A 14,831-nucleotide genomic window follows, 5' to 3' on the forward strand; every position below is an offset into this window, starting at 1 on the left:
AGGCAGTAACTATATGTACCATCTCTAACAAGTATGTACTGGCTAGTGCTGGAAGCTTTTCTAGTTTTTATAGATAACTAACTGATAACATACCCAAGGGAAGTTATGAAAGTCAGTACTTAAGAGCCCTAGACCTACATCTTTTTTTTTTTTTTTTAGAATTTTTTTTGACTGGGACTTTTTTTTTCTTTATTTATTTCCTTTTGTTGCCCTTGTTGTCTTATTGTTGTAGTTATTATTGATGTTGTTGGATAGGACAGAGAGAAATGGAGAGAGGAAGGGAAGACAGAGAGGGGAGAGAAAGACAGACACCTGCAGACCTGCTTCACCACTTGTGAAGTAACTCCCCTACAGGTGGGGAGTGGGGGGGCTTGAACAGGGATCCTTATGCCGGTCCTTGCGCTTAACCCGCTGCGCTACTGCCTGACTCCCGACCTACATCTTTTTATCTTTTTTTTTTTTTTGACTGGTGGTAGGTAGATAAGAAATACTTGGGTGACCTTGAATCTAGTAGCTACTTTTTACATTATCCTGGATGAAGGTTGAATTCCTCAGCCCATCTCTTGTTTTTTTTTTTTTTTTTGGCATCCCTATTAAATTATACAGGATACTACAGTTATACCCAATTAGCTGCTGGTTAATGCTTAACAAAGTATGAACCAATTCTGGTTGACTTTGTTTTATGTTGCTAAGAATTTCTCTAAACACTGTACTTGTCATTTTGGCCTTTACGTACTGTTCAAGCATCATGAGTTACTCTCCAAATTCTCTCTCTCTCTCTCTGTCTCTCTCTCTCTGTGTGTGTGTGTGTCTAATTCAGAGCTCTAGTTTCTATATTGGATTTGGGGCAAAGCAGATGGAGCAATTTCCGAGGGTGTAGAACCAGACGAACATCTTGTAAGAGTTGTTCTGTGGAGGAGCTCCCTCTCTCTCTCTCTCTCTCTCTCTCTCTCTCTTTCTCTCTCTGAAGTACTGGTTTGCTGAGAAAAAGGGAGATGTCATCTTCAGGAGGAGGACTGGAGTGATGGATTGATAAAGAAAGGACAAGTATAACATCCCTGTTGAGTGCAAAGACATGGGAAAAAGGGTTAAAGGAAAGCACAGAAACACAAGAATCCTCAATATATGTCCTATGGTCATGAATGCCTCCATAAAAGTGGGTTTTAGATACTGGGTTGGACATTATATATTTCCTCATAGTTGGTTTTTGGAATTCACCTGAAAGTCATGACAACTCAAACTGTGTTTGTCTATCTGTGGATTAATGGTGGAGAGGCAGATTCCTTGCAGTTACCTTCTTCTGCTTACCTATATATGTCACATCCACATAAAGTGGTTCGGAGGAAATACTTCCCATCTGGTTTGTGGCATTTACTGTGAGGATGTATATTGTCCATATGGAAGTGTGCTTCTTGTCAAAGTAGCAGGAGTTTGGGCCACCGGTTTCATAGTCTGGACATTCATGGGTGAGTGTCTCTCTGCAACAAATTTCATATTAAGAGTGAACAATAAAGCATTGAAGGGGCTGGGTGATGGCACACCTGGTTGAGTGCACATGTTACAATGCACAGGAACTAGATTCAAGACCTCAGTCCACACCTGCAGGAGGAAAGCTTTTTGAGTGAAGCAGGGTTACAGGTCGGTCTGTATGTCTCTCTCTCTCTCTCTCCCTATCTCCCCCTTCCCTCTTGATTTCTGGCTTTCTCTACCCAATAAATAAGTAAAGATAATATAAAAAATTAAAGAAATAAATCATTGTTGACACTGGTGTTTCCTTTTTTTCTTTTTTCTTTTCCTCCCGTCTTATCATCGAGGCTTGGAGCCAGCACTACAAATCCACTGCTCCTGGCAGCCACTTATTCTTTTTTATTTTTTAAAATTTTATTCAATAGGGCAGAGAGAAACTGAGAGGGGAGGGAAGAGAGAAATATAGACACCTACAAATAGGCTTCACCATTTCTGAAGCATCCCCAAGCAGGTGAAGAATGGGGGCTTGAATTACAGTCCTTGTGTATGATGTGTGCTTAACTGGGTGCACCACCACCTGGCTCCCCACTAGTGTTTTCTTTATAGATCAGTACCAGTGGATTTTGGGGATCAGGCATCCCAAAGGCAAAAACCAGGGGTGAAGAACTTTCTTATTCTGTCCTGGTTGGTCAGGGAGTGAAGCAGAGACGAATGTTGGAGAAGAGGGTGCAAGTATGATTTCTTGGGCCTCAGCTTCCGCTTTGAATAGGCTTTTGTGGGCTCTGTGATATATGCCTCCTATTAGCAAACACTTAAACTTTCAGTGGCCAAGGCACAACTTATGACCAGTGCAATACTACTGGGTCACCTAAAGAAAGGAATTGTCATTGCAGGCACACAGAGGGGCCCATGTACAGTGTAGCATTTATTGAGCATATGTGTTAAATTACATCTCATTAAAGGAAAGATTGAGGAGGATAAGAATTGGTACCAGTATTTCAGATCACACTAGATCACAACAGGAAAAAGTGGCCATGTAAGGTGACAGATACACATGATTCATTAAGATGCTTACATTTAGACTTCAGGGAATCAATCCATGCCATGCTGTACAGGTATGGAGGCTTATATGTGGTTGCCAGTATGTGATCTTGAAATTTATTTCCATGACATTCCTTTGGGTCTCAGAAGATATGGCAACTTTCTGTACAACACAGTGCAGTCACTGAGAAGTGGGCCAGTTGTTGTTACTAGTAAATATTTTCCTCACTTGAGAATCTGCTCCAGGGATTTCTAGGAGGCTCATAAATGTAATAACATCCTTCCCAGAGACAACACTGTTTAGTTGCTACAAGCCTTATATGACCTCTGAGAGATTGTGAATCCTGGACTAGCAGTTTGCTAAGGATAAATTCTCACCTCCCTTTCCTTAGAGGGTTCCTTATTTTCTTGAACCTGAAAGCAGTTTGAAAAGTTAATGTTCTGAGGTTGTCAAGGATTACATGATAATCCTCTTATGTTGCAGAACTAATGATTACTTTAACAAATTACAGATGGCATAAGTTTTATAGAAAAGTACTAAGAAGCACTGCCTTAAGAAGCACTCACACATGATCCTAGGCTGCAACCTAAGCTTGCATCAGGCAATGGGGACATAGCTGTGTTATATTACTGGGGTGATAGATGAGCTACTGCATATTGAAAGAGCTCCTCAAGGCCATTTATAGGACATATGGATGTGGGCATTCCTATCCCTTATCTCCCATAATAGAAATCCTACTAGTGAATTCAGGTGGTCATTCTCAGAAACAATGTTCCTTGAGTATAGACTATGAATATTCATGTGGAGTTTAGCAGGAGAGGATATTTTACCCTTCTTTGTGGTAAGTCAGCGTGTAGTTGGTAGGAAGGCCTCCATCTGACCCTGGGTTCCACCAGCAGGTGAATGTTTCCTTTTCAGGAGAACGGCATTTAAAGATCACAGGTTTTCCAGGAAGTGACTGTCCTAGAAAAAAAAACAGAAGTCACTGGAGTCAATATTGTGGTTTGTTCTACCACTGGACCCTGTAGGGGTGACAGAAATAGATAGGGGTTGGGGTGAGTAGGCTTAGGTGCAAGGTGTCAACCATAAGGGGTTGGGGTGAGTAGGCTTAGGTGCAAGGTGTCAGTATCCTGCATTACTTTTTAGTGGACTTTCCTGATATTGCCAGGATCAAAGAGGGTGCTTTGTGCTGATGGTGTTATTGGTGGTGATGACAATACTGTGTATGTTTGTGCTTATAAGATGGAGACATCAACAACCTAGCAAAATTGTAAAAGTCATCATCAATATTGAAATAGATACATAAGGATTGTAGAGTATGTGGCCCTTATGTAATCCTACTGAGTTTATATGGTGATACATGCCCATACTACAAGGGTGATCATAAAAGGAGTTTTTTACCCCATACAAGCATCCTGTAGACACTATTGATGTGACACTTTCTAGCTCTTCACCAATATATTCAATCTCTATCTTGCCACTTCCACACACTTAACTCAGTTATTTTGCTGAATTTCTTATGATCTTATTTAAGCTGTTCCTCATAAGAATTTTTCTCCTCTTACTTCCCTTTCTTTTTTCCTTCATTCTACTCAACTTTGACTGACGTTTAGCTTCATAGTCTATCAACCAATATTCCCCATCCCATTCCACTCACATTTTCTAAACCTTGCTTTTTAGTCCCAGTTGGAAGCTAGGTAGTTAGAGGTGAAGTGGAAAATACAATGTCAAGAGGATAGAGATTTTCAGTCACCTAAGTCTTAAAGTTCTTGGTGAACTTTCCTTCTCTTCTTTTCCTAACATGTCAGTTTCACTGAGGGAAGGAAAGAATGACCTTGGGAATCTTCCCTGATACTACAGGGTTAAGAGAGCCCAATTTTGATCCTCTGCCTAACCCCAGCTGAACTTTCTTTTTGGTCAAGCTGGATACCTAAGCATTTAATTTGGGAAAACCAGGAGCAGAGAAGAGAGCTTTCAGATATGGTCTCTTCCATACTTGTACACACACACACACACACACACACACACACACACACACACACACACACCATCTTTTCTGCTGATTCCTAAGCCAGCACTTTTCATTGAGCAGCAGACCAGAAAGCAAGCTTAGAGGTGAATACAGATGGAAAGAAGTAACATCAAGCAAAACAGAGAAGCAAGAAGGATTTCATGGTATGATTCAGTGCATAGGCTGAGTGTTAGCTGTAGCCATATTACATTCCAGCTCCCAACCCTACCAGAGTCATACATGCTAGCCTGGTGCTGCTTGCTCCTTCTTGAGGGTGAATTTATTCAGTTTAAAGATAAAAATGAGTTTTTATTGTTGTGACTGTGGAGGATTGTATTAAGTAGGAAGGAAAAATGCATTTAAAAAGCTCCCGGGAGTCAGGTGGTAGTGCAGTGGGTTAAGTGCACGTGGCACTAAGCATAAGGACGGCCATAAGGATCCCGGTTGGAGCGCCGGCTCCCCACCTGCAGGGGAGTCACTTCACAAGTGGTGAAACAGGTCTGCAGGTGTCTATCTTTCTCTCCCCGTCTTAAGATTTTATTGGTTAATAATGGTACTTCTAGGAAACTCGAGAGAAGTTAAATCTGAAAAAACTACAACTAATCAGACACCCCTGTCACCTACATCTGAGGAGACAACTGAAATTAATGAGTTGCTGACTACCACCATGATATGCACACAAACACAAAGCAGCCATACAGGTAAACACATGCATGTCCACATCAGAAATGCATACAATATACATAGGCACCCACACAGATACACACATGAAGATGTGTGTTGTGCACTGCTGAATACAGAGAAGCATTTGCAATCAGGCACACACAGAAAAATTAACATATATATATATATATATATGCACAATAATATATTCATAGGAGTGGACACAAAGAAAAGTACACATGCTCACTCTACTTAAACTATGAACTTCACCCATACATTAGCATAGATAATAGAGCTGACTATGCTCACTTACCACCATGTATCAGCCATTTCTTAGATCTCTTTATAGTTTTTCAAGGAATTTTCAGCTATACTATTTTACTGGAGGTCAAGGAGGCATCATGCTAACTTTGACAATGTGACTGCTGAGGGGAATTAAGTCATTGACTCAAGCACACAGAGCTAGATACTGACACAATCTGGCCTCAATCTATAATCTTGTCATTCATAGAGCTGCTTCACTGCACTCTCAGCTTGAGGGCAGAAGTCTGAACAAGGTGACGAGACTACTCATTAAATGTATGAGTTGTTTTGCTTTTAATGGTTAGAATATTGCCATATTAATTGCCCAAATGGTACAGGCAGTTTTATTTCTCATAACTATTGAAAGAGGACTTCAGTGACTTGTCTACTCTTTCCATCAAGACCATAGGGAAGAATAGAGAGCATGACAGTAGTTCCTTACTTACCATTCAGAAGATGGATGTTAAGAAAAAGTAGCAAAGTGAAAACAACTGTGGAGACCACATTTTCCTTCATGTTGGCTCCCTTTTCTTTCCACAAGATATGTATCAGAGGTTCACTGCAAGAGATGACACCGGGAAACATTTTTGAAATGTCAATCTGATCAGGTACATTCACCACGCTATTCTGGGTGCTTGCAACTGACCCTTGCTCCTTGCTTAATGTGAATGACAAAACAGGAGGAAAGGAATGTAAGAAAATGGAGCATGGTTGGATGGTTTGGCTCAGAAGCATCTATGCACACATGCTGGGAAAAATTCCACCACCAGAGGTCATCAGATGACAATGTTCAAGGACAGGCTGTACAGCAGTCAGTATTTTGCAAAGATCCCAAAGAGAAGTCACTCTCTCTCCACACCGTAGTCACCTCACAGTGTATTATCTACTTTGTTTGACATATATTGTATGTCTGTCAAGAGACAATGGTAGAGACTTCCCCACTCTCTTAAGGGAGGCTGGGTCAACATACTCTGCCACTGGCCCTGAAATAAGTGCAGCCTAGAATGTTCTTAGTTATGACCATGGAATGTGAGCTCAGACCTACAGGGATGCAAAGGTTACACAGGCTCCTGTGCTGAATATGGGCCCCAGGTTAGACTGATGAGGTTAATAGTTAATGATATTTATATACTTTTCCCATATTTTGGAACTACTTTCATCTCTGATTCATATTTCTAGTCCTATTTCCAATTCTGATACCATCTTCCCAGATAATAACTTTGGCCCACCTGTATGTTAACTGTCAGGCTCAGGCAAAAATTAGTATAGTAATGGGCCTCTTGGAATATACCTAAAATAGACCTACTAGCTTTTTGCAAAGTGGAGACCCCAAATCTTATCTGCTATATTCTTACCTTTAGGTTCCTGATTATTAAACAATTTGTTCTGCTTTATGTTTTAATGCTTTTCGGCCACCAAATTGAAGATGTGACCATGACACCAACCTGACTTCCCTGGGCAGACAACCTCATCAATGTGTCTTGGAACCCCACATCTCCTGAGCTCTGCCCAACTAGAGGAAGACAGAGACAGGCTGGGAGTATGAATTGACCTGCCAATGCCCATATTTATCAGAGAAGCAGTTACAGAAGCCATACCTTCCACTTTCTGCACCACATAATGATCCTGGGTCCATACTCCCAGAGAAACAAAGATTAGGAAGCTTCCAATGGAGGGGATAGGATGCAAAACTCTGGTGGTGGGAATTGTGTGGAAGTGTACCACTCTTACCCTGTGGTCTTGTTGATCATTATTAAATCAATTAAAAAATTAGAACTGTCCTGAGAGGGTTTTTATTTACTGGTACAAACTAAACCATCCTGAAAAGTCAGTATACTTCCAACTTGTTCTCATGGGTGTCACCAAGTTTAAGGATCTTCCTCTGGAGGTTCAGGCTGAGAAGGTTCTGGAAGTCTTTTGGGATATAGGCATGCTCCTGAACCACATGGTGAACTCTAATGAAACTCCATGTTCCTCCCCAACCATTTGAAAAAGTCCCAAAAACAAGAGATGGCAAGCCCAAATAATAATTCAAATCCCTTTGGTTCAGAGTATTAAGTAAATTTTGAACCTGCAGGGGTTGAGTGTTTTGAGAAATTTATTATTGCTACTATAATTTTTGCTCTTGGAACAACTTTTAAAGCCTCTAAATGTCCTTTTAAGAAAAAAAGATTTCTTAAAGCCATTTGCAAAACAGCTCATTAGTTTTGCCTGACTGCAAACAACACTCAGAAAACAGTAGATTTGATGGACTCTGTAAATTCTTGGAAACACATGACATATTTTCCTATAATTTTTTTTTGTTTTTTTAATCAGGAAAAGGATATGTAGGGGCAAGTTTCCCTATCTTGGGGCATTTAAAATGACTGAGTGGTGTTTGATGAGCCCCAAAGAAACCAGCCTTTGCCCATTCCTTTGGCGAAAGGACAATTGCTGCTCTTCCGTCTGCTTGCCACTTACCAGATAACTTGAGAACTTGTCTACCTGCTAGTTCTCCTCTCTGTAAAATACTCAAAAATAGAAATTGTGGGGACAAATAAAGTTTGGGGCACATAGGCACCAACAAGTGACTCACTTACATTGGGATTCTTGTCTCAGTAATAATTCCTATGAAAAAGGCAGTACGTTATTTTTGCAGACCTTCTAGTGACTCTCCCTGGATTACTTCCTAATGACAGGTTCAGGGTTGCACATTTTAAATTACTTTCTTCATTCAATCCTCTAGCATCAGCTAATTTAGATCAAATTGTTTAAGGCTCTAAAGAGGTTTAAAATCTTGTGTACTAAAATTAATAAAGTCATGGGCCCCATGGAATAAAACTAAAATAGACTTCCTAGCTTCTTCCAACATGAAGACCCCAAATCTCACCTGCTATATTCTTACCTTTAGGTTTCTGATTATTAAACAATTTGTTATGCTTTATACCTTAATGCTTTTCAGCCACCAAGTTGTAGATGCTACCATGACACTAGCCTGACTTCCCTAGTCAAAAGACCTCACCAGTGTATCCTGGAACCCCACTTCCCCAAAGCCCTGCCCTATGAGGGAAAGAGAGAGACAGGCTCGGGATATGGATCAAACTGCCAACACTCATGTCCAGCAAAGAAGAAATTACAGAAGCCAGACCTTCCACCTTCTGTACCCCCTAAAGATACTTTATCCAGAGGGATAAAGAATAGGGAAGCTGAGGGGTGGAGCACCTGGCATGGGCACTCTGCATGGAGGCTGTTTTTTTTCTTTTTCTTTTTAGCATTTTTTAAATGTAATTTTTTATTTATAAAAAGGGAACATTGACTAAACCATATAATAAGAGGGGTACAACTTCACACAATTCCCACCACCAGAATTCTGTATCCCATCCCCTCCCCTGATAGCTTTCCTATTATTTAACTCTCTGGGAGTATGGACCCAAGGTCATTGTGGGATGCAGAAGGTTTAAGGTCTGGCTTCTGTAATTGGTTCCCGCTGAACATAGGTGTTGACGGGTCTCAGCCTGTCTTTCTCTTTCCCTAGTGGGAAAGGGCTCGGGGGAAGTGGAGCTCCAGGACACATTGGTGGAGTTGTCTGTCCAGGGAAGTCTGGTTGGCATCATATCTAGAACCTGGCAGTTGAAAATAGAGTTAACATACAAAGCCAAACAAATTGTTTAACAATCATGAACCTAAAGGCTGGAATAGTGCAGATGAAGAGTTGGGGAGTCCTCCATTTTGTAGATAGCTAATAGGCATATTTTAGTTATATTCCAAAGGGCCTGTGGCTATACTAGTTTGTTTTTTTGTTTGTTTCTTTGTTTTTGCCTGCGCCTGAAATCTGATATTCAGGTGTATCCTAATTACTGTCTGGGGAGGTGATGTCATGGATGGCAGAAGGACCAGAAAGCTGGATCAGGGAAGAGAGTAGCTCCCTAATATGGGAAAGGTGTATAAATATTGTTGACTGTAAACCCCATAGATTTGATGTGACCTGAGGCCCATATTCAGCTTAGGAGCCTCTGCATCCCTTTAGATCTGAGCTCACATTCTGTGGAACATTCCAAGCTGCCCCAATATCAGGACCCATCTTCCTCAGGTGTAGCATAGGGTATATTGTACAGCCTCCCTTTGGAGGATGGAACATTCTCTACAATTGTTGATCAAAGTTGAAGGCAAGGTCCTATGGGGGCCCACAAAGGGTTCTATTTTGTTGTTCCTGATAGAAATGACCAGTAACAATGGAGAGAGGGATTTATTTGAGGTCTAGGACCATCATGTCTGTTTGGAAATCTCAAGACTCCCCAAATAGGGCCCCAGCTGATGGGGTGGACTGATAGTGACTAGAGTCATCATTAAAGTATGCCAGTCTCTTGCCCTTATTCAGCTTTTGCAGTCCTTGCTTTTCTAAGGTTAGCTTTGGAGTAAGTGAGAGAACTATAATAGGAAGTAGGTGAGGAGGGTATGTAAGTCTAAGTAGACACTATTTCATTATGAACTTGGTACTGACTCACTAAAGACTATTGTATATTTTTGTTTTCAGGTATTTATTTTGCCCTAATTTATGGATACATATGAACATATGCCCTATCTCATGGACCTGGTCTATATCTAGGTTTTGGGATTTTGTTAGGAAGTGAACCAACGGGGCTGTTTTAAACCTGGGGATTTCAGGTGACGGTAGGATTTCTGGGTTAGTGTGGGGGTGGGTTAGGGTCAAGGTGGAACCAAGGAAGAACCCTATAACCCTGTCCTTACACAGGAAAATGGTGGGTGAAGAGGACAGAGGAAACACAGAGTTGGCCAGAGCTGTGAGTTTTGTTCTTTCCCTCTGTACCACCCCTCACCCCAAGACCAACCCCCACACTAGAGGGAGTCAGTTGCAGATGGGAGACTGCCTGTGGAGTTAATCTCTTTATCAAGATTCCAAGCTCAGTGGACAATCACCCAAAGGATGGGGGATATTTTACAAAAACAAAGGTTTTTTTTTTTTTTTTTTTTTTTTGAAGGGGGGAATATCTGTGTCTCTGTTGGGGCTGTGAGAATAGTCTCCTTTGGTTTTGCTTGGATTATTTTATCTGTTTTTCTTTCTTCCTTCTATCTCTTGCATTTGATAGTTTCTTCTTTTAATTGTTTTTGCTGTGTTTAGGAGGTGGGTGCTTGTGTGTGCAGCCAGTCTGGAATGGTTGAATTGCAGACTGATTCTTAGGTTTTTTTTCCCTTATTTTATTTTATTTTATTTTGCTTTTGTTGTTCTCCCTTCTCTCTAGGTTGACCAAAACTAGTCACTGTTGTTTTTCCATTCATTGGTGATTGCGTGTGCCCTCTATTGTGGGAGAAGCTTGCTTTTCTTTCTCTCATTTCTTCACTTTTATCTTTCTTTCTTCCTCACTGATCTTAAAACTCTTTTTCCTTTTGCTGACTTTTTTTCTATATTCACTGGCAATTGTTTGTAAATTATATTGTGGAGGAACTCTGACTTGGATTGGATTCTTTCTCTCTCTCTCTCTTCTTCTTTCTTTTCTCTTCCCACTATCTCTAGAACTTCTAGTTGATTTTTTAAATCATATTTTTGCTTTGTATTTGTTTTGTTTTGTTTTTGTTTATTTCTTGTTTTTGTATTGTTTTGTTTTTGGAGTGGAAGTGTTGCTTGGCTAACTGGTTTTGGTTGAGCTGTATTAATCGTTGCTTCTGTTGCTATTGTATTTTCTTAGCTTAGTGACTTTATTTGTGAAAGGACTTTGGTTTGGTGTGGCTTGTACTTAACACACAACAAATGAAGGACAACAGACAAGACAGAAAAATATAAACCTCACCAATAAAAATGGTAAAATTGAAAGTATTTAGATCAGCTACTGCAATGAATAAGGACAGGAACTGAGAGGAAATTCCAAGTAAGTCAGAAGCAACTAAGATGAGGAAAATATTCAAACATTAATTGATGCATTAGTTACAGGAGTGAGGAAATATTTTGAGGAAAAGGCTACCTGAAATAGGGAAATAATATATGAGACCTTCAAAGAAAATATCAGCTATCTTGAGGTAATTAGAGACTTGAAAGCTGAAATAATTGAGCTAAAAATCCAGCCAGCAGAACAAGCTAATTCTGTAACTAAACAAGGTTAAAAAAATAGCTGAACTGAAGAAGGAAGCTGAGGGAAGGGAGAGCAGAATAACAGAAGCATAAAACAGAACTAGCCAGACAGAGGGTGAGCTAGCGAAAACTAAGAAGGAGGCAAAGGAGTTAAAAAAGATATTGTGAGACACTGAAAACAACAACAGAGACATATGGGACGATCTCAAAAGAAGTAACATTTGCATAATTGCCCTACCAGAGGAAGTAAGAGAGGAAGGGGAAGAAAGCATCCTAGAGGAAATAATAGAAAAAAACTTCCCCACCCTAAGTAACAGAAAGGATATTAAGATTCAAAAGGCCCAGAGAGTCCCAAACAGAATAAACACCAAGACACATCATTGTTATAAAGTTATATAAAAGAAGCAAGGATAAAGAAAGGATCCTAGAGGCTGCAAGAGAAAAACAAAAAATTCTCATAAAGGGGAAAACCCATAAGACTATCATCAGACTTCTCCACACAAATCTTAAAAGCAGAAGAGGGAAAATATACACCTTAAAGCAAAAGTACACAATAGTTTACAGTGACCAATAAGTGCAGCAAGCAACTAGAAAGACCTAAAAAAAGACAACATAAAGTATTTAATAAAATAGTTTCTACTTAGACCTAGATACTATCCTTACCTACTCCTTATTTCACTTCACTTAATCACTCTAAGACTAAACTTGTCAGACCCTAACCATTCCTAACTCATAGGACTCCTAAATTCCATATCAGGTGGTACATCTCCTAACAAAGCCACAGAACCTAGATATCGATATGGGCCCATGAGATAGAAAACATGTGCACATGTACCTGTAAGTTAGGGGAAAATATACACCTTAAAGCAAAAGTGCACCATAGTTTGCAGTGACCCAAAACAGCAAGCAAGTAGAAAAACCTAAAAAAAAAACACCATAAAATGATACTTATATACTTTTCCCATATTTGAGAGCTACTCTCTGCCATAATCCAGGTTTCTAGTCCTATTTCTAACTCTGACACCATCTCCCCAGGCAATACCTTTGGTCCACCTACTGTCAGCTCAGGCAAAAATTAGTAAAGTCATGGGCCCCTTGGAATATACCTAAAATAGGCCTACTAATTTTTTCAAAAAGGGAGACCCACAAACTCATTTGATATATTCTTGCCTTTATGTTCCTGACTATTAAGCAATTTTTTTTTTTTTTTTTTGCTTTATATCTTAATGGGTTTTAGCCGCCAAGTTGCAGATGCTACCATGACACCAATCTGACTTCCCCAGACAAATGACCTCACCAGTGTGTCCTGAATCTCTAGCTCTCCAGAGCCCTGTCCCACTTGGAAAAGATAGGGACAGGCTGGGAGTATGGATCAACCTACCATTGCCCATTTTCAGCAGAAAAGCAATTACAGAAGCCAGACCTTCCACCTTCTGTACCCCATAATGACCCTGGGTCCATACTCCTAGAGGGATAAAGAATAGGAGGGGATGGGAAATGGAACTCTAGTGGTTGGAATTACATGGAATTGTACCCCATATTATCCTACAGTATTGTTGATTATTATTAAAGTACTAATAAAAAAATCTTGTCTACTCAACCCAATGTTTCCTGGAGCTCCGCTACCCCAGAGCCCTTCCCCACTAGGGAAAGAGAGAGAGACAGGTTGGGAGTATGGATCACCCTGTCAACACCCACGTTCAGCGGGGAAGCAATTACAAAGGCCAGACCTTCAAACTTCTGCATCCCACTATGACCTTGGGTCCATACTTCCAGAGGGTTAAAGAACAGGAAAGCTATCAGGGGAGGAGATGATATACAGAGTTTTGGTGGTGGGAATTGTGCGAAGCTGTACCCCTCTTATCCTATGGTCTGGTCAATGTTTCCTTTTTATAGGTAAAAATTAAATGAAAAAAGGAGTTCAAGACCATATGGTACTGACTACTACAATATTGGACAGTGAAGCTCAGGAGTATATGTTAATAGGAACAGCTTATGATTTTCTTACTGAATTTATGCTCATTGTTAACAAGTCAGTTTGTCATATTTTAAAGTCCTACATTTCTAAAGAATTCTGTTTAGAATATATATATATATATGTATATATATCTGAAGTGTTAAAGCCTGGCTAATTAATCCAATAAATATCTAGGTATCCTAGAAAAAAATTGTCTACTATGTATAGAGTAATTGATGCCAGGAGCTGTGCTCAGTACCCTAATCATTTAAATATTCCATTTAGTCCTCACAATAGTCCCATGAATAGGACAGGTTGTTACCAAACCTTTGTATAATCAGCCTGTAGAGGAAGAAACTGAAGTACAAAGAGGTTTGCTAAATTGCCAGTTAAGTGCCTCCAGAAGAGAGAAATATGGCATATCTAGGACATTTGAGAAGCCATCTAAACTTCTAAATGATCTGTGATAGATAATGCAATTATTCCCCCTCTGTGCGGGAGATGATAGCAACTGACCACAAATGTGGCTCATACAAAATCTGGGGCAATAAGGAGATGGTAGAGCATCACTTCAGGGAAGTTCCCTCAGGAACAGTCCTACTTGTGCCTGAAGCTTTCATATCACTCCCACTCATCCATCCTCACAGGCCATGATGGCCCCAGAGGAGTTCTTTGCCACAGATATCGTGTGATGTCAGGCTGATTTGGGGGTGGGGTTTTGTTAATTGACCATAGACACTCATATGTCCTTTCATTAATATTTCTTCATTTTTCTGGGAATCAAATAAAATTATTTGATATCAACATGTTATAAGTTACAATTCATTATCGAGGTTAGGTACTTTCCCGACATCTCTGAAAATCAGGGTAACACACATTCTGCAAAGGAAACTTCTAGATGGGTCACAGGGTGAATGTAGGTAGGAATAGATGCTGTCACTGCTTACTTCTCCCAGTGCTCTGGTGCATGCTCAACAAAACATTCCTAAACAACTTTTTCTGATAACATGAACTGAAAAGAAATAACTTCCTTTAATATTTCCTGAGATCTTTCAAAATCTCATCACCTGAATTTCTGACGCTTTGAAACTCTAGTGCTAGGGAAACATATACTCATAGTGTTTTCAGTCATGATTTCTCAACTCATCCTGCCCTTTACTATGTATCTCAGCAGGGTAAGCACAGTTAGGGAAGTGGAACTTCAGACAGAAAGACTTTCTCTCTTACTCATCCCAACTAGGTGAATAAGAACTTGAAGAGTGTTCACAGCCTTCTTGTAGTACTGGTTATAGCAGCAAATGGCTCAAAACATTTGAAGTCCAAT

General features: G+C 40.1%; 1 protein-coding gene across 4 annotated transcripts in view; it reads right to left on the reverse strand.

The window, feature by feature from the left end:
- Positions 1–14,831, reverse strand: part of PRLR (prolactin receptor) — a 290,378-nt gene that overhangs the window by 33,798 nt on the left and 241,749 nt on the right. For all 4 annotated transcript variants that reach the window (XM_060191222.1, XM_060191219.1, XM_060191221.1 and 1 more), the window contains 3 exons: positions 5,933–6,045; positions 3,340–3,472; positions 1,309–1,478 (listed from right to left, as the gene is read on the reverse strand). In XM_060191222.1, the coding sequence (XP_060047205.1) occupies positions 1,309–1,478; positions 3,340–3,472; positions 5,933–6,045 (416 nt within the window). The remainder of the gene's footprint in view (positions 1–1,308; positions 1,479–3,339; positions 3,473–5,932; positions 6,046–14,831) is intronic.

The sequence above is a fragment of the Erinaceus europaeus genome, chromosome 5 (genome assembly GCF_950295315.1).
Source record: "Erinaceus europaeus chromosome 5, mEriEur2.1, whole genome shotgun sequence".
In the NCBI taxonomy this organism is placed as follows: domain Eukaryota; kingdom Metazoa; phylum Chordata; class Mammalia; order Eulipotyphla; family Erinaceidae; genus Erinaceus; species Erinaceus europaeus.